Source organism: Pagrus major, chromosome 20 (genome assembly GCF_040436345.1).
Source record: "Pagrus major chromosome 20, Pma_NU_1.0".
Classification (NCBI taxonomy): Eukaryota; Metazoa; Chordata; class Actinopteri; order Spariformes; family Sparidae; genus Pagrus; species Pagrus major.
Genome location: NC_133234.1, coordinates 22,975,093 through 22,994,943, shown reverse-complemented (window position 1 = coordinate 22,994,943; position 19,851 = coordinate 22,975,093). Strand labels below are relative to the sequence as shown.

At 41.8% G+C, this 19,851-nt stretch overlaps 2 protein-coding genes across 2 annotated transcripts in view; one reads left to right on the top strand and one right to left on the bottom strand.

Annotated features, from left to right (window-relative positions):
- etv4 (ETS variant transcription factor 4) overlaps positions 1-8,450 on the top strand; it is a 40,509-nt gene extending 32,059 nt beyond the window's left edge. Inside the window, exons 8-12 of the mRNA XM_073489264.1 lie at positions 1,854-1,922; positions 2,611-2,658; positions 5,111-5,283; positions 7,304-7,405; positions 7,932-8,450. Coding sequence (XP_073345365.1) covers positions 1,854-1,922; positions 2,611-2,658; positions 5,111-5,283; positions 7,304-7,405; positions 7,932-8,159 — 620 coding nt within the window. The 3' untranslated portion in view covers positions 8,160-8,450. The remainder of the gene's footprint in view (positions 1-1,853; positions 1,923-2,610; positions 2,659-5,110; positions 5,284-7,303; positions 7,406-7,931) is intronic.
- Positions 8,451-9,963: 1,513 nt separating this feature from the next.
- Positions 9,964-19,702, bottom strand: LOC141015286 (ATP-dependent RNA helicase DHX8-like). Its single transcript, XM_073489263.1, has 23 exons — positions 19,556-19,702; positions 19,320-19,405; positions 19,165-19,231; positions 18,988-19,073; positions 17,760-17,866; positions 17,256-17,594; positions 16,882-17,026; positions 16,581-16,775; positions 16,392-16,479; positions 16,204-16,301; positions 15,453-15,600; positions 14,756-14,937; positions 14,422-14,616; positions 14,119-14,304; positions 13,828-14,038; positions 12,745-12,926; positions 12,421-12,561; positions 12,157-12,312; positions 11,883-12,020; positions 11,649-11,777; positions 11,309-11,505; positions 11,013-11,192; positions 9,964-10,538 (listed from the first exon to the last, which is right to left on the bottom strand). Exons 1-23 carry the CDS (start codon positions 19,656-19,658, stop codon positions 10,319-10,321), a joined length of 3,579 nt encoding a protein of 1,192 aa, XP_073345364.1. The 5' UTR covers positions 19,659-19,702; the 3' UTR covers positions 9,964-10,318.
- Between the last annotated feature and the right edge of the window lie 149 nt (positions 19,703-19,851).

The following is a 19,851-nucleotide window of genomic DNA, read 5'->3' as shown; positions in this document are numbered from 1 at the left end:
GATGTGATTTCAGGTAGTCTTTAAAGGGGCACTATGTAAACATTTAAACTCAGAATTTTAATTTTTACAATATAATGAGGCAATAAAACAAAATCAGAAATATTTATTTCCATCACTGAATAAACAAGCTGTTCTCAGAGGAGAATAAGGTCCCCAGAACACTCTTTGAAGCTAGAAAGGTGGCAGGGTCCGCCACATATAAACAAAGTAGACAAACTGACCTTAAAGGACAACACAATTTCATAATTTTATTCAGTTTATTCAGTCGTGAAAACAAAGACAGTTTTTTTACTCGGGCATAAAGACTGTGTGTTCTGTAACATATCTTTAATTTGCAGACACAGTAAAGGTTTTGTTCCTTTCAGGCAGCTACACTGCCAAATTGTCTGCAGTGACTGTTGTTTATTTGCTGATGATTTATAATGCCAGTCATTTATGGTCATTTAACTGAAAGAAAACTGGTCTCAGACTGTAGAGTCATAATGAGAAGCAGGTAATGGAGCGTACAAAAGATGTGTATTGAAGTAAATGGCGTGTTAAGACAACGACACCTGTGTTTTTCTTTTTAATGTGAACAATGGGCGCCGAATGCCCTAAGTCTACCGTCTCCTTTTTAAAAGCAGGCTTGAGAAGGAGGCTCCCTAGTTTCACATACAAATTGGCGTTCCAGAGCTTAATCACTGCTATTGTGTCGCATGAAAGACACAAAATGGTCATGCCACTCGGTACACAATTAACCCCGGTGCTCTCACACCCAATCTACCCATCGCTCCCTGGTGGGAGCCTGCCATCTCTGGGCAGACGTATTATTTACAGTATGATCGAGTGCTGCTGCCCCAGAATGGAGGGTTTGATTTTCCCCAATGGCATCTTATCACAGTGGCGGTGCTGCAGCTGCATTCCCCAGGAGTGAGTCACGGCCAGAGCCGGAGGCAACGAGCTGCACCTTTTCAGTTTTTTGTGCTCTCGCTTGTCTCGTTCATACAGTTGACAGACGGTTTAAAAGACAAACCAACACAAGTAGAATAGTCTGGGGACACGCCTGTTTTTTTTTAATACACAAGAAAAACATACACAAAGGTGAACAGGGCAGTCACAGGATGTAGAACACAAAACACTCCTCAGACAGCTGAACTCATTATCACACAAATGAGCTTGTACAAGTGTTTCGACTTGCAGAGAATTTTTGCTCGAGGGGTTTTTTATGAAGAGGGACGTACTGTAAGATCTATTTCAGTGAATGCATCTACAGTATTTGAGTCAGTCAATGATGTGCCCAGATAAAGTGCAGACACTGTATACTGTACCACTTTTCTGGTCTGGTGAAGGTGCTTGCTCACGGCCTAAAAATACCAGCAGAGACAAGAGAAGCGATATGATAAATGCAGCGTTTGTCCTTGCAAAATATCCTATATAACACACACACAGACACACACACACACACACACTTTCTCAAGCTGATACCGGCTGAGTAAGCAGAATGTTTGGGTTTTTATTGACTCGAACTTGATGATCAGATTTAACTCTTCAGTCATTATTCTTCTGCCACTTGAAAGGAACAGTTCGCCCACTCATTCTTTGTCTACTCACCCTCATGCTGACGGAAATGCGGGTGAGGTTTCGTAGTCCACAAAACATTTCTGGAGCTTCACAGCAGAAAAGTGTTGCAGCATTTAACGCTCCAGAACTGTTGTGTTGACGACGAAACTTCACCTGACTTTCCCTCAGCATGGGCGTGAGTCGATAATGAATGAATTTTAATTTTTGGGTGAACTGTTCCTTTAATTGATGGTTGACAGAGCACATTTTCAGGGCAAACCTTTGACCTGTAGCTGTTTGTGTTGCTCTTACAGATGTGCCTGGATGTCCCTCTATGTACCACCACAGCGAGGGCTACCCAAACCCCCAGCACAGCAGTGAAGGTAATTTTTTTTTTTTCCATTTCCTGTTTGACTTTTATTCCGATAACCTTCGTTTTCTACCAAAACATAGTTGGTATTCAGTTGAAGGAATCGAAACGATGTCACTTTGTCCAGCCTGCTCCTCTCCAGTGCTGTATCTATTGCTGGTTAGAGCTCTGCGGTCATTGGCTAACCGGCGTAGAGTGTCCGTGTTTCCATTGGCTAACCAACGGTGTGTCTATGTTTCCATTGGCAGGGGCTCTCGCCTCACCCCTGCCTCAAGAATCCTTGAATAAACATAACTTGTGGAAAAAGCACTCTTATTTCCCCGAGAAAGAAAGGAAAACAATCTTTCCCTTCACTCTCATTGTTTGTTGCACCATTTTGGGTCATTCAGATTCTTATTCACCACGAATGTTCAGTGCATGAGAGCTTTAAAATGACTCCTAAAGGTTTCAAAGATGTTTTGAATCTTTGCTCCCAATAACAAGTGCACTAGTCCTTTTCAGATGTTTCCAAAATGAAATGTAACTGAAGAGCTCTAGTCTACTTTAAGTCAACAATTATTGGGACTCGATATGTGAATATATCCTTGTTTTTTTTGTTGGGATGTTATTCAACGCCTGGCACAGATCCCAAATGAACCACCTAGCTGTGCTGAGATCAAGGTCCCTTGAAACTCTAACACAAGTCTCCCTTTGTCTCCCAGGCTATCTTTTTGAAAATGACTCCCGCGTGGTTCCAGAGAAATTCGAAGGTGAGCCTGCTGTACCCATAATCCCTCTGCATTCACACACAATTTCATTTGCACACCCCGAACCACTTGTTCTCGAGCTGTTAGATGGATGACAGCAGGTACAGGAGGGAAACACTAGCCATACAGTGACCCACTCCAATCTCTATACCTGACCTGACGTCTTAGAACAACGTGAGAGGTACATGGGTGTTTGTGCAGCTTAGTTAGTGGGTTTGGTTTCTCCGCACACACGATGTAGGGCTCCTCTGTCACGGCGAGGGCAGAGATAGACAGTTTCCCATGGTGCTGCTGGTGTTAGTGATTGATGCTAAAGGAGATTGAGTGGAGAGCCTGAGGGTGTCAGCACTGGTTGAACCAGTGAAGTGTGCAAGAAACACTGAGAGATTAGTTAGCTGAGCGTCTCATGTTCCTACACTTGTGTACAACATATCCAGTAACCGGTAAACAACTGAGAACGAAACAGGAATCCGTGTTCATTTACACATTGCTACAGAGGAGGATTAGGGCCACTGTAAAAACAAAAACAAAAACAAAAAATCGGCTCTGACTTGGTTTTTTTTTTTCAGAATTCTGAGTTTTAAGTCAGAATGATGAGAAATAAAGTCAGATTTTTTAGAAAAAAAGTCAGAATTATGAGAAATCAAGTCAGAATTTTAAGAAATCAAGTCAGAATTTCAAGGAAAAAGTCAGAATTTTAAGAAAAAAAGTCAGAAGTAAAGTCAGATTTTTAAGAAAAAAAGTCAGAATTTTAAGAAAAAAAGTCAGAAGTAAAGTCAGATTTTTAAGAAAAAAAAGTCAGAATTATGAGAAATCAAGTCAGAATTTTAAGAAATCAAGTCAGAATTTCAAGGAAAAAGTCAGACTTATGAGAAATAAAGTCAGAATTATGAGAAATCAAGTCAGAATTTTTTAGGAAAAGTCAGAATTTCAAGGAAAAAGTCAGAATTTTAAGAAAAAAAAGTCAGATTTTTTTTTTAAAAAAGTCAGAATTTTAATAAATAAAATCAGAATTTTCAGGAGAAAGTCAGAAGTAAAGTCAGAATTTTCAGGAAAAAAGTCAGAATTTTAAGAAAAAAACTCAGAATTTTAAGAAATCAAGTCAGAATTTTTTAGGAAAAAGTCAGAATTTTTAAGAAAAAAAGTCAGATTTTTTTTTTTTAAAAAAAGTCAGAATTTTAATAAATAAAATCAGAATTTTCAGGAGAAAGTCAGAAGTAAAGTCTGACTTTTTTAAAAAAAAGTCAGATTTTTAAGAAAAAAAAGTCACTTCTGAGAAGTAAAGTCAGAATTTTCAGGAAAAAAGTCAGAATTTTTTAGGAAAAAGTCAGAATTTTAATAAATAAAATCAGAATTTTCAGGAGAAAGTCAGAATTTTTTTAAAAAAGTCAGATTTTTAAGAAAAAAAAGTCAGACTTCTGAGAAATCAAGTCAGAATTTTAAGAAAAAAGTCAGAATTATGAGAGAAAAAGTCAGAATTTTCAGGAAAAAGTCAGATTTTTTTTTTTAAAAGTCAGATTTTTTTTAAAAAAAGTCAGATTTTTTTTTTAAAAAAGTCAGAATTTTAATAAATAAAATCAGAATTTTCAGGAGAAAGTCAGAATTTTTTTTAAAAAGTCAGATTTTTTTTAAAAAAAGTCAGACTTCTGAGAAGTAAAGTCAGAATTTTTTTTAAAAAGTCAGATTTTTAAGAAAAAAAAGTCAGACTTCTGAGAAATCAAGTCAGAATTTTAAGAAAAAAGTCAGAATTATGAGAGAAAAAGTCAGAATTTTCAGGAAAAAGTCAGATTTTTTTTTAAAAAGTCAGAATTTTAATAAATAAAATCAGAATTTTCAGGAGAAAGTCAGAAGTAAAGTCAGATTTTTTTTAAAAAAGTCAGATTTTTAAGAAAAAAAAGTCAGACTTCTGAGTAATCAAGTCAGAATTTTAAGAAATAAAGTCAGAATTATGAGAGAAAAAGTCAATTGTGGGAAAAAAAAGTCAGAGCCCTCAGTGGCTTTATCCTCCTCCCTACAATGCTTCATCCAGTATTAGTAATCAGTGGTATGAATCTTGTTGTTTCTAAATATCTATGACCTTAATGCACTAAAATGTCCCTCAAAATGTTCCCATTTCTGTCTCCACTAAACACACTGCTGCCATTTTAGTGCTGTACTCGATAAGCTGTAGTTAATGAGCATTTGATTCAGTTTACGTCAGTTTGCAAACATGAAACATCAAGATTAGATTTACTGGCTGCACTACAATCCAGATACTTCCCAAGTCAAAATTTCCTTGTTTGTACATGTAATATAAGACCCATTTTAGACCGTAATGCAATGATTGAATCTAAATGTGCTGATGCAGATTAACGTGCCGAAAATACATCATGTGGTAAACCACGGAGCAGCCGGAGAACCACAGATGTTTTTAAACTGCACCATTAACTCCAATCTTGTTTCCTCCTCGGTCCAGGTGAGGTGAAGCAGGAGGGCGGTGGAGTTTTTCGTGAGGGCACACCTTACCAGCGCCGCGGCTCTCTGCAGCTCTGGCAGTTCCTGGTGGCCCTGCTGGACGACCCCGGCAACGCCCACTTCATCGCGTGGACCGGCCGCGGCATGGAGTTCAAACTCATCGAGCCCGAAGAGGTACGTCTGAAAACCCTTTTATCAAACAGTGTTGGTTTTTTTTTCACAAAGAACATTCACAGATGTGGGACCAGTGTAGAGGCTGTGACATCATCTGTAGGGATGTTTGGATGCTTGAATTTGGGTTTACAGCTCAAACACTGTAGCAAGCAAAGACAGTTTGATAGGCTGAAACAAGCAAATGTGGTCACGATCATACCTGTTTTCAGATGTTTTATTTCAACAGTTTTTTCAGTGAAAAATGTTTTGTCCTCAACACAAAGATGTTCAGTTTACTTCCAGAGGAAAGAAAAAATAAATAATAACAATAATCTTTATTTATCAAGCACTTATCAAACCAATGTACAAAGTGCTTTACATAGAAGATATGAAATAAAATACCAAAATGATAAAAAAAAAATACAAGAAGAACAAATTAAAATCTAAATTAATAAACAACAATGTGCAGGTTGCACATTGCTGCATCAGATCTGGATTCATTTATTTTATTGGCAAACAAAGAAGACGAGGAAAAAAAAGGATCAGAAATCAGAAAAATGAATATTGGAGAGGATAATATTCTTAAGGCCTTCAGGCGTTCGGGTCGGGTTTGTTGGGTGTGAACCTCTTGCTCAGTATTGACTATTAAAGGGCATCTCCAGGTTCTCTTGGCCTCTTTCCATTAAAACTGTTGTAATATCCCCTCCTTAAAAGTTCGACTTAAAGAGATAGCATTTAAAAATGCATCAGCACTATTTTTAGCTGGTATTACTGTACGGCCTTTATCCACAGATAGTGGAGAACCGTTGATAGGGATCATGACGTTAATATAAATCTGATAAGGACGACACAGGAGTTATTCTCGGAATGAATTTATGTTAGCAGGGGTTTGAAGGCGCTACCTTTTAGATTAGAGCGATCTGAAGTGAGATTCTCCCTCGCAGGTCTATTCTCTGATCCATCTTCCATTAGTCCTCCCCATTCATTATTCAACACGTGAAACACTGGATTGATAAATGAAGGACGAGCGCCATCAGAGAATCATCCAACACCCCCCCGTTCTCTCTCTCTCACCTCCTCACGTTTCTCCAGTCGAGACATTTCTGCGATGTTTAAGTCTGAAACTTTGACTGGACGCCACAGACAGCGTCCATTTAGGTGGGTCCTAATACGGGCGGCTCTATACTGTGTTTTCCATTATCTTTTTACTGTACATTAAAAATGAATGGGCTGAGAGTTTTTACAAGAGCAATTAGAGCTGAGAGCGCACTCAGAGATCAAACAGGGCTGCTGGCTTGATGGCCACTGTGGGACACAACCTGTCTCTTCCTGAGTCATGAATCTCAGCGTCTCTCTCCCTCCCCCCCTCACCCCTCAGGCTTTACAGCTTCTTCCACCGGCTCAGATGTTTGTCAACACAAAGATCGCTCACTGTTGCGAAAATGATTTGATTTACTCCCCCCCCCCCCTGTCTGCCTGCGTGGGGTCGTTGTGAGACACTAATTTTCCATCAGAGTTAGCGGTCCCTCGTCAGCTGAGGGTTCAATTTTGGGGCTGCGAGTGTATTTCATGGCCTGCCTCTGACAAGCAGCCATGACTCCTATTTCACTGCGAACACTGTGGGACTCTGGTTGCATTCAAGTGGTAATGGGTTACATAAAAAGGAAGTGAATCCACATGTGGGGACTCGCCCTGGTCTTGGCATGTTGACGCTGTTGAGTTAAAGACCAAGGAGGGGAGGGCTTTGACTTGCCGCCGAGGACCCCTAGTGGCCACAGCGTGGAAATACAAACAACTGTGTCTGATTATGATTTTTTTTGGGAATACGAACTTCAGGAAGAGAGAAGTGCTGACACGAGTGATTCTCTTCTCTTCTGTTGACGTGTCATTTTGAGGAAGGCAATAATCTGAAGCATGAAAATAATCAGTCACATTTAAATAAAGCTCAACGAAGCTGAACTGCTCGAGAAGTGTAACCGCAACCATTTCCTCTTTTGCCATCCTCTCCCTTCCTCCTCCTCGTCCTCCTCCTCCTCCTCAGGTTGCCAGGCTGTGGGGCATGCAGAAGAACCGTCCAGCCATGAACTACGACAAGCTCAGCCGCTCTCTGCGCTACTACTACGAGAAGGGAATCATGCAGAAGGTACTAAAAAGCACCTTTTTTCATGTTGAAGTGTCCCTATTTCCAGATATTAGTCTATTGTCTCCAAAACGTCATATATTGTCCATAGTAGAGTAATATTTATAAGTCGTAACTAATTGCTTTCACTTATAAATCAGTTTTGAGCCATTAATAAGAATTAATTTTGGGTTGCCAGGTTGTAAATAATCCCAGTGGCTGGTGTTGTTCTTTCTGTAGCACGACACAAAAGGGTTTTTACTACAGTTTACCAAGTCTGAGCTGGTAATTAAGAGATTTTGGTGTGGACAGTCTGCAGTAGAGCCTGACAGATGCCGATATTAGGGAGTGAAAAATCTGGATATCGTTATATTTATGTTAAAGAAGGATAAACTCAAACAAGAGATTTTCCACTATAGACATTTACATTGTCTTCCTGCTGCAAGACTCAAATAGGAAAATTTTAAGTCTGCACACCTGGAAAAAAACAGTTGACTGTGTTTTTCCGTACACATTCCTGCATGACTCAAGCCGCTCCGTCTCTCTCCAGGTGGCAGGGGAGCGCTACGTTTACAAGTTTGTGTGTGAGCCCGAGGCCCTCATCTCCCTGGCCTTCCCCGACAATCAGCGGCCCAGCCTGAAGGCCGAGTTCGAGCGCTACGTCAACGAGGAGGACACGGTGCCGCTTTCCCACCTGGACGAGGGGGTGCCCTACACCGCCGAACAAGCCCCTCAAAACATGGGCCCCCAGCCCTACTCCAAAGGCTACATGTACTAAAGCCAGCCCCCCACCCTCTCCTCTTTTCTCCCCTCCACCTTCAGAAATCTTCCTGTTGTACCGACCCATCATCATACACACCCCCTGAAACCCCCATGCACCTCTTGCACATGCCCACCCCATCCACTTGTATATAAGGCTATGGTGTTTTTGTTTTAAATTAATCTCATTAGGGATTTTTTTGTTTTTTTTTTGTTTTTAAGAGCTGCATTCCTCTCACATCTGAGGCCTATTCGATCCATAAACATGACTGTGGTTGAAGAGATTGCTTAATAAATACCCATAATAATACCCAAACTGAAGTCCGGGCTATTCTTTCCTGTGCTTGTGTTATTAATCACACATGTGGGGTCTTTAACTTGTCCCTTGTTTTCCGCTTTTCTGAGTGAATAATCTTAATTTAAGAGAAATTTCACCATAAAAATTATACACTTTTCCTCTTAACGTGCTATTTATGCATCTACATTGTTTAGTGTGAGTTTCAGCCTTCTCTCAAACTAGATGGCGCCAAAAAAAACATCAATGTCTCTTTCCAGAAACTGCTCAGACGTTGTTGTGAACAGTTTCATGTGGGAACTATTTTCTTTCTGCATCACCACACAGGTGGAGGCGTGTAACTACTCATGGATAACAGGCTTGTTCCTCGTCAGCAGAAGATGTAAACGTTAACGTGCTTAGTTAAGCTAGCCTGTTGTCTATTAGTAGTATTCTTTTGCCATCTAGTTCCATTATATTTGAGAGAAAGCAGACATCTCCAAAATTTGGCAACTCCCACTGAAATAATCTAGATGGATAAACGGCAGTACAGGTAAGAGGAAAACTGTCTGGGTGAACTGTCCCTTTAAGAAATATGCTTATTTGCTGTCTTGCTGAGGGTTAAATAAGAGGATTGATGTCTCTCTCATGTCTGTAAATGTAAGTATGAAGCTACTCCCAGCAGCTGGTTAGCTTAGCTTAGCATAAAGACAAGACAGCTGTAATGTTAGTGAACTTTGAAAGATGTAGTAGTCGGATGTTGTTACCTCGGGACGAATCAGGACTAATGGTGTCACAGTTTCCAGCCTTTGTGCTAAGCTAGTCCGCAGCTTCATATTTACTGTAAGAGACAAAAAGCAAAAGGAGCACATTTCCCAAAATGTTGCACTATCCCTTTAACCGAAACAGCATTCAGACAAAATCGAGTATCGCTGTGAAAACGCCGGTCCTCCCATTAATTTGACTGTGGGTAGTGCATTTAGGCTTTGGCGCTGTGGACTGTAGAGGACGCCGAAAAAAAGAAGAAGCGGCCCTGCAGAGAAAACTCGCGCCAGAATCAACTTTTGGAGAAAAGCAACCAGACATCACGCTGTGATCATGAAAGCCAGCCATCAAACCGGCTGGTCGACAGAATTAAAAATAATCCTATTACGCATTTTAAGTTGCCACATGAAGGCGACACGGCTTCGCAATTTTTATAAATATATCGGCAATACTTTGAGCGGTAATTGTTCCAGTATTAAACTGCTGTAGCAGCAGGATCCAGGAGAAGAAACAGAACCACCAATTATCCTGAAATAACAGATGATGTCTCCACAAAGCATCATAGATCCAAAACTCCTCCACCAAACACGAGGAGACATCCATAATTTCAAAAGAGCAGCAAAATAAACATTAGCCTACTTTTTCAAACTGCAGTGGTTTGCTCACACAAATGGGCCGTATAATGACGCTTCGACACCGCCGCACTAACTGACACCGTGCACGTGCATTGATTAAGTATTCCATATATGTCCATATCCAATCAGACATTAAGAAGCAGAGGCAATTAAAAGTGCATCCAGTGTTTATGTGTAACCACCAAAAGTGAACATCAAAGTTACAATGAAAAAAAATTAAATCACTTATATTTTAAACATTTCATAGAAAGTACAAAATGGGGAATATTGACCGACTTAAGTGTTAACACCTGAAACTGGTATTACAGAGCGAATAAGGCAAAATGAAGTGTCAATGAAGTAATGTAAGAAATCTTAAATATTATGAAAAACATTCCGATAAGACGTTTATCTGTGGTTTATTTACTGTTTGGCTTTAGCAAAGCTTAATGACGATATCTATTCAAGTGTCCTTGTCACATCTGGCTCAATGAGTCCAACCTGGTGTAAAGATTAAAGACACCCTCAGCGGCGTCTGAAGGCGCGGGAGATTCTCCAGGCGTTGGGCTCCTCGTAGCGGTTGTAGAGCGGCTCCAGCTTCTGCTGCCTCTTCTGGTAGCTGAGGCGCGTCGGGTCGCCGACTCTGTAGAAAGCCGGAGCGAGCTCCACCAGCCAGCGAGGGTCGATGGTGGTCACCTCCCGCATGTACTCCTTGGTGGTCAGCACCAACTCGTGATACACAAGCCTGGAGGAAAAGTAATTAAGACAAAGTACAGTCAGCAGCGATTAGTGTTTCTTTTTAATTAAAATAAGTGTTAATAGCTCCAACAGTAATCACTACCAACGCTTATTACAAGGATCTACTATAAAGCATTACAAAAAAGGATGATTAGATTCACTGATTATCATCATCATCATCATTTAAACAAAGAAATAATTTTTAAAAAAAAACAGAAAATAGTGAAACCCTCCCATCACAGACTAAAAGCCAAACGTATTCAATTTACAATTATATAAAACATGGAAAAAAAACCTTAAATTTAAGATATAATAAGTGAATATTTGAATTTTAATGATAAATGACTGAAGTTGATGAATCTTCTGTCTTCAATCAACTTATAAACTAATCAGTCATATAATTCAAACTCTAGAGATGCAACATTAACAGCTCTTAGTGAGGCTCAGATAATGTGGGATATGGATTTCAGTCAGGACGCACCACTCTGGCTGTCGGTTGAAGAGAGTGCTGGAGGGGTGGAGGTACACCACCTGCTGGTCGATCAGGGTACGGTACCCATCATGGGGGTGCTTCCTGGCTGCGTTCCTGAAGAAACCGCTGCAGATGGCTTTCTGGACCCGCACCGTAGCTTTTCCACAAGACACCACGTCCAACTTGTGTCTAAGGAACATTTAGTGTTGATTAAGATTTGTATACTCGATGTAAAACATACAGCAAACACTGAAACACACAGAGATCATTCTAACAAAGGGTTAAATCACAGCTGAAGTTCATACCTGTCCATGATGCTCAGCATCTGCTTGCGGATGTCCTGAGCTCTCTTTAAGGAGCGGGCCTGGATGAAGTTCTCGAAGCACCACGGGTTGGAGAACTTGTTGTTCTTCCAGGAGTTGTAGACGGCCAACAGCGTGAGGTGGTCTCCCTCGAGCTGGAAGAACTTTGTCTTCTTCTGGTCGGCGAGAGCCTGTTTGTCCTGAAAATGGAATGATGGACAAGGTTTATATGACGTCCTAAGAGTCTGGAAAATGCTTCATTAAGTGAAAACACCTTGTTAGTCTGATCGTGAATCATTTCATGTGAATGCGTAAGTCTAATCTGATCCCATTAGTCGCGTACCTTTGGTCTGTAAAAGATGTTCTGGACGGACAACATGGAGACGATGGTGAGCATCTCTTCACTGCAGCCCAGATGGACGGACATGATCAACATCTTACACAACATGGGCTCCAGAGGGAACTCAGCCATCTGAACGCAGAGACAGGTGTAAGGTATCATCAATGTAATAAATGCCTTTAGAAGGTTATAATGCTACAATCTGTCTGAGTGCCCGGATCTCTCTATTCTCCTCACCCTTCTTCCCAGCCGTGTGAGTAAGCCTTCATCATCCAGAGCTCCCAGAGTGTAGAGCTGCTCCATGGCTGTTATCAGAGTCTCCATTGGAGGAGAGTCCATGAAGTCAAATGCCAGGAGGTCATTAATACCCATCGCCTGGGAGACAGGAAGAAAATAATCATAAATGGGGAACATATAAAGACAACTAGTTGGGCATCTGGAAACATAACAGTGATTATTTAACCAAAAGCAGTTGGACCGATGGAAATGATTCATGGAGTCAGTACTTTACCTTCAGAGACAGCACAGTGGAGGCCAGGTTGGTTCTCTGGATCTCAGGCACATTCGATACTAGCATCTCGTCTCTGTAGGCTCTCTCAGTGTACAGCCTGTAACACTTCCCCGGGCCGGTTCTGCCGGCTCGACCGGACCTCTGCTTGGCCTGGGCCTGAAAACAGAACAAGGAATCTTTAAATGATTATGCAGGAATAAATAAATAAAAATTACCATGTAGGATGAATGTTAAAATGTTTACTTCCAAATGAGGAGGACTGACCTGTGATATGGGAGTCACCACGAGCTGGTCGATGCCCGTCTTGGAATTATACACAATCTGTTTGACAAAGCCCGGATCCACCACGTAGTAGATGCCATCAATAGTCAGAGATGTCTCAGCGATGTTTGTGGCGATGATGACCTGGTAGTAAACAGAAAAATGAGTCAGACATGAACTACTCTTTAAGGTTTATCATCAGGTCTGTGCTGAATTTAATAAAAAGGCTTTCATCACACAGTAAAGATAGGTGTTTTTAAAAGTGCCATTTTGGATAAGATCGCTCAACGACTCAGAGCTTTAATTGAATCCAGAGCATTTTACTACCTTTCTGCTGCCTGGAGGTGCAGGGTCGAAGATCCTGGTCTGCATCTCACTGGGCAGAGCAGAATAAACTGGCAGAATAATCAGCTCGGGAACATCAGGCCCAAGTGACTTCATACGCTCATACAGGAGCTCACAGGCGGTGTCGATTTCCTCCTGTCCGGTCAGAAACACCAGGATGTCACCTGGACAGAAGGACAGGGGTGAAATGAAAATGTTTTAAACAAAAAATATTTGTCGAATTTAAGGCTTCTTAAAAAAAAAAACAACACAAAGAAATCTCCTCTCCCAGGACCAAAGTGTTCTGCAAGGGGATATATAATAAATAGTCCATAATTAATAAATAGTCCCTGACAGTGTCTGACAACGTTATAAAAAGGATCCCTGCAGAGACAGACCTCTCTGTTATAGAAAAACATCCTTTTTGTTTAACCAGAAACAGCCAGTACGACACTCTCGCCAAACCACCAGACTCCATTTACAAAAACAGACATTTTAACATCGTAAAAAAAACAAAAGAAAACAGTTCAATCAAATTTGACAGAAACAAAATAAAACTGGGCAAAACCATCCTGGTTCACATTTCCATTGTTATAAGAATCAACAACTCTGGTTTGGTTGAAATAAAAACCTTACGTCACCGCGTGTGATGTGGAAATATCAGGAGAGGAGGGAGAGCGAGGTCAGAGGGGGGAAAACAGAATACTCTTACATATAATAAGGTGAGTTAAGGGCTTATTTCAACCAAACTAGAGTTGATGATTGTTGGAACAGTGGACGAAACCGAGATGGATTTGGTGAGTTTTATTTCGTGCCTGTCAAGTTTGAATGAAATGTGTTTTACGATGATAAAATTACTGTTTGTGTAAGTAAGAGTCTAAAGTGAGTCTGGTGGATTTAGCAAGAGTAACATTCTGGCTTTTTGTGGTTGAACAAAGAGGATTTTATTCTTTAACAAGGGAATCTCAGAGGTCTTTCTCTGTAGGGATCCTTTACATAATGTTGTCAGACGCACAAAAGCGCTTTCAGTGGAAAAGATAAAACTCCCTACGAGACAGTTTTAGCGTGTTTCTGACACAACCATACCTGGGGGCTCAGTTAGATGGATCTGCATAACAGTGATGAGACCGGCGTCCAGGTAGTCTGTCTCGGGCTCTTTGGTGTAGAGAATCTCCACCGGGAAGGTTCTCCCTGGGATGGTGAAGATGGGAGCTTCAAAGAAATACTGTGAGAATTTGACGGCATCCAGCGTAGCAGAGGACACGATCAGCTTCAAGTCTTTGCGTTTCTGTATCGTCTAAAAGAGACAGAGGAGGTTATTTCATGTGAAATAGCATTTTTTGTATAGAGTTAGGTCTTTGGTAGAATGTTAAATACCTTCTTGAGGAGGCCAAAGAGCACATCGGTGTGGATTGTTCTCTCATGAGCCTCATCCAGCATGATGAGGGAGTACTGGCTCATGTCTGAATCCACCAGACACTCCCTCTGCAGCATACCATGGGTCATGTATTTGATTACTGTCTCTGTGCTGGTGCAGTCCTCAAAACGGATGGTGTAGCCCACCTAAAATTAATGTACAAAACATGTCTTACAAAAACTTGTATGAAATGTATCAATGCTACAAGAGAGAGGACAGGCTTTCACTAAGACTTTTGTGTCCAGATTAAAAAGATCACTCACTTCTTGGCCCAGACGGCAGCCATACTCCTCAGAGACTCTCTTGGCCACCGACATGGCAGCTACACGACGGGGCTGCGTGCAGCCAATCTTCCCCCTGGAGGTGTAACCAGCCTCTGCCAGGTACTGAGTGATCTGGGTGGTCTTACCAGACCCTGTTTCTCCAACTACAATCAAGATCTGATTATCATGGACAGCCTGTCAGGGAAAAGAATGAACTGTTATTAAAGTGTCTTAATAAAGACTGAGGAATTTGTACATGTTGCAGGTTGTAAATCGGCTTTATGTCTTTCGAGACATCTTTCATGGCCAGTTTTCCAATCAAGTTATCTGATACCTGAACGAGCTCCTCCTTAAGTTTGAAGATGGGCAGACTCTCCCTCTGCTGCAGGATGGAGAGTTCTGTCTTCTTGCCATACGACACCTGGTTCCCACCGAGGGCGTATCTCTTCCACGCTGGCAGATCGATGGGCATAGCGCCGATGCCTCTCATGTTGGCAGCGATCTGCCTTCCTTCATCTGTGCGGGAGAGGAACAGAGAGTCCGGAACGATGTTAAATTCTGCCAAGATCCATCCGAACCTCCCAGAATCTACTATTTTATTTAATCAGGATGAACTGCAACGACAATGAACTTCCCAACGAGATCTTTTTGCATTAACTATGAGTCAGAGGTTGTAACTGGAAGGATCTAAGCCTCCGATATTCCCTCAGGCTACGGAAGTCACAGTGCATTATGACTGTGTGTGCCAGTGTAAACTCAGAGGGAAGCCAGATAATCATCTCCAGTCATGCTGTGGTAACAATGTAACAGTGTAATAGGCCTGGCACAGGACAGATGGTTAAATTGTATTTTCTAAATTTTAAATCTCTGACACAACATGGATTGACGTTGTCTTATAATTAATTTCCGGGTGGAAGTCATATTTGTCCACTGATGCCTGAAAATGACAGGAAGAAGTCATCCTGTCGGGGTTACACAGCCGCATTTATCACAGTGTTTGCTGGGTGCAAATGTGTACTCCAGGTCCTTACAGTCAGGCATTGGGTCTATCCAGTTCTTGTTGAGACCGGTCGGGATGCAGTCCATCTCTGCAGCGCGGGCCGCCTGCTTCAGCTCTCTCCTCTCCTTAGAGAGAGCGTTCTGCATCATGGCCGCCTGAGAGAGGGAGCCATCTGGATTCTAAAAGGACAAAATTAGAGAGACTGTTGACAGATGACGACAGATGATGATGTAAGAGAAACAAATAGAAAATGCATGCCGGCGTTGCAGAACCAAAAGAGGTGTGACGGTACAAATCATAACGTTGACATCCGTGTGTTATTTTTACACATATCCCCCGGTTTCCACCTGTTAATATGTATCCGCTGTTTTTCGGGCAGAACTGTGACGATGAGTCGGCAGGACAGACAGGATGACAGAGGCTTTTCCACATATGGATGCGGAATTTTTCCTCATATAAGTTGCCAAAGACACTACCATTTACCATGTTACTGTTATTTGGTCCTGTAACGTTGCTTTGTGGGACATTTCTCTTTTATTTGATGAGTGAAGGCTCCATTTAGTTGTCAGACTGTGAACACCATCAGACACACCCCCGTCACACGCTGCCGGCTTTTCCATTAACACAGACGCCGCCTCGCCTGTGCTGCGGCTGTTACTACCTCCAATGGCGGATCGGAGGCCTCCACCTCTCCATCTCTTTCACACAGACAGCAAGGCGGAGTATCGGCGCATGATTCCCGCATTGAAAGGGCAGTGTGAATGGGATGTCTGGATAAATACCTTCACTATCTTCACTGGGCTCATGTTCGTGCTAAATTTAGTCTGTCCCCTCAGGAACGGTGGCTCCTCTTCAACCAGGTCAATCTCCACTTCTTCATCTGAACAGGGAAAAGTTACAGAAGAGACATTATCATGCAGCCCGACCTTAATTTTACAAAAACTTGTGATTAAAGTGTAAAAAGTTTTACCTTCGTCATCATCTGTTTTGGGAAGGATTCCCGTCTGCTCGTCAAATTCTGGGAACTCTTCTTTAGGAAGGACGTTGGCTGCGATCATCTGAACAGGAGAAAAGACATTTTTAACATAAACCGGATGGTTAAAAAAGAAATATGTCACAGAATCTGTTTTACATCCGTGTGAATGTGTTCGATGGACACCTGTTTAATCTCCCATTTCTCCAGGTCAGTGATCTTGGTGAGCCGCTTGCGTTCTGTTGGGTTATCCTCTACTTCCAGGACGGTGGCTTCAACAGGCCGGTCTGGGTTCCTCATGGCTTCGTCTCCGGTGACTCCAGCGTCCAGGTTTCGTCTCCGGTTGGGGTTCAGGTCCTCCCCCGTCTCCTGGTCGACATCCTGGGAACACGTGACCACTCATTTCAAGCTCACATTTGACGAACCAGCAGGTGGCAGTTTTCACTTCATCTTACAGTTTAGCGTTCAAACCAACTTCTCTTCTCACCTTCATGCTGAGGCTGGCTTTGGTCCCGGTGAATGACAGCACTTTGACCTTCACCTTCTGGCCTTTGGCGACTACATCAGCCACATTGGCGACACGTCCTTCTTTGCGCAGCTCAGAGACGTGCACCAGACCCTCCCAGCGTTTTCTGCAGACAATGACACACAACAGGCTGGCATCAGGGAGCAAACTCCAAAGTATATTACAGGCAGATAATGATTAAAACTAATCTGAGCGTGACATTAAGTATCATCTGGTGGATGTTTGTGATATTCAACCATGCGGGCACATGTTTTTTAGCCCACCAGGAAAAACAAAGACATATTTCTTGCTGTTTTGGTGTGTATGGATGTAAAGATGACATCTCGCCCACCAACCTGAGACCCTCCAGCTGCACAAAACAACCAAACTGCATAATACTGCTGATTTTGCCGTTGTAGATGTCGCCCACAACAGGCTCGTCCGGCGGAGGCCGATCTACAAGTCTGTCTCGCCAGCGGTCAGAGTCTCTGTCATCCTTGTTGTTGTTGCTGTTGCTGTTGTTGTTGCTGTTGTTGTTGTCATCATCTTTGCGTGGGCTCGGTGGATGGTCACTCCAGCGAGACGGCCGTTTCCTTTTGCGCTTCGGGTTTGTGTCTCCGTCACGATCTTTTGAGCGAGAACGGCTTCGCTTACGTCCGCTTTCTCTGTCTGTGTCTCGACCTCTGTCACTGTGCCTGTCAGACCCCAGGGAGCAAATGACACAGAGAGAAGTCAGATTTTTACTCCAGATGGTGCCAGTGTGAGGCGGTTATAAATAGGTGATTCCATTTTAAAATATATCATAAATTGCTGGATCAGCGAGAGCCACTTCTTCTCCAAATAGCTCTTTTTTTAATTACCTGTCAGCAGAGCTCGTTCCACAGACATTTGGCATAAGCATCTCCAGCTCCCTCATGGCTGCAGCTGCAACTTGCTCATCATCTTTATCTGGGTGTCGCGGTGGAATCTGATGGGGAGGTATAAAAAAATAATGACAGCTCCATAACTCCATAAATACAACCAACTGCAGTTCCTCTGAAATGTGTTTTTCATGCCATTCCTGATTTTTCCACTGACAAAGAGTTGAATTTTATTTTTAGAAGAGAGAAGACTGCCTCTCAGGAAAGTAGAGCTGCAATAATTTATAGATTAATCAATTAGTCGTCAACTATTAAATTAACTGCCAACTATTTTGATAATCTATTAAATCGGTTTGAGTATTTTTTTAAGAAAAAAAGTCAAGGAGTGACTTGAAAAAGCTCAAACACATACAGTCCTATGTTGATTTCCTGATCTATCTTGAAAAGCTACAAGGAGAAGCCTGCATCTTTCCCATCAGTCCAAAGTCCCACTGTGTCCCCAACACAAAAAGTTCAATCCAATGTGTTTATATTCTATACACAGAGGTTGGAAGTATCAAAGCACAAATACTTTGTTACTGTACTTAAGTAGATTTTTCAGGTATCAGTACTTCACTTGAGTGTTTTATCTGTACTTTCTCCTCCTTACATTTTCAAAGCAGGTTCCTTACTTTAGTTTTAATACATTTAAGGGGTCATGCTGCCTTCTCAACATCACAAGACTGATTTCAACCTGTTATTGTCTCTATGTTGCTGCTCGTGACACTTTACCAAATACAAAATTTTCCTATTTGACGTCCTGGGAATGAGACTCAACAATCAACTATCTCTGTGGTGCGTTTATGGACAGCTGGGACAAATCCTTCTGATTCTACCTTTAAGTTTACTAGTCTTGAATAGTCAAAATTACATTAATATGATGTGAGGTTCGGTTAGCTTTGCACAGAAATGGACGGTAGAGGGATGCCTTTTACTTTTATACTTTTCAGAGCCTGTACTTTCGTACTTTTGCGTGAGTAAAGAAGTTGAATCAGTACTTCTACTCTTACCAGAGTCTCTTTTTTACACAAGTATCTGTACTTCTACTTGAGTAATGAACGTGTGTACTTCTGCCAGCTGTGCCAACAGATGACGGTCTGTACATTAGATACCTGGGAGTACATTGGGATTACTATGCAATCTTCATATCGTGCCATGCTTAAAGCAAATGTCTTCAGATGAGCCTCACCGTCCACGCAGCAGCGTCTGGTTTACATAAAGCAGGGTATTTCTCTTTCAGCTGGTCCTGCTCACTCTTGACCTCTGACTGAAGACCTGTCACACACGACAGAGAGGAGGTTATGCAACAGGAAACCTACAGTTATGAAAAGTAATACATCATGACATCTAATACTGGTCTCTGTACCTTTACTTGTAGATGGTGAGGATCGCATGGTATTAATAAGTCTAAGTAAGTTACCAACGAGGGTGTCCTGAAAAAAGACATGAGGGTTTAGAGATAAAAACACAAAGCAACAAACATGAAGATGAAGGTGTTTGTTTAGTTAGCTGTGAACTTACTGTAAAATCTGCTCCATTTTCACACAGAACTGCTTTAAACTCATTAAATGTCGGGTGTTTATCAGCCAGACTGATGATGAATTCAGCTGTAAAAAAACAACAACTAGTGTTTAGCCCCTCATGCTAACTTAGACACAGTGTGTTAGCATCATCTTGCCTGTGTTAATAGCAATAGCAAGCTAGCTAACTTAGCTATATAGCTGAGAAAACAATGCTGTCGTGTATCGTAACGTTACCCAGATCTTTCTCGCTTATTCCCAGATGATTCTCCAACTCGGTGCACACCTTTGACACCAGAGATAAATATTCCAGACGTTTGATTTCGTCCAAAGCAGCCATTTCTTCTGTTTATTTTAGCCTCAACCGGAAGTGGTTCTTCTTCGCTTTCTTAATTTGCGCTCCAACGACGTGTGTCAGTGCTGCTGCCCCCTACCGGCCAACAGGCAGACAGCAGTATTTACAGTCAGGACTGTGGTGTACTTTTGAGGTACTTGTACTTTACCTGAGTGTTTCTATTCCATGCTACTTTTAT

Coding starts and splice junctions, on each gene's coding strand:
- LOC141015286 (XM_073489263.1), bottom strand. CDS start 19,658: ATGGCTGCTTTGGACGAAATCAAACGTCTGGAATATTTATCTCTGGTG. Junction 11,193..11,308: donor ATGCTGAGCATCATGGACAG/GTATGAACTTCA, acceptor AATGTTCCTTAG/ACACAAGTTGGACGTGGTGT. Junction 10,539..11,012: donor TTCAACCGACAGCCAGAGTG/GTGCGTCCTGAC, acceptor CTTTTCCTCCAG/GCTTGTGTATCACGAGTTGG.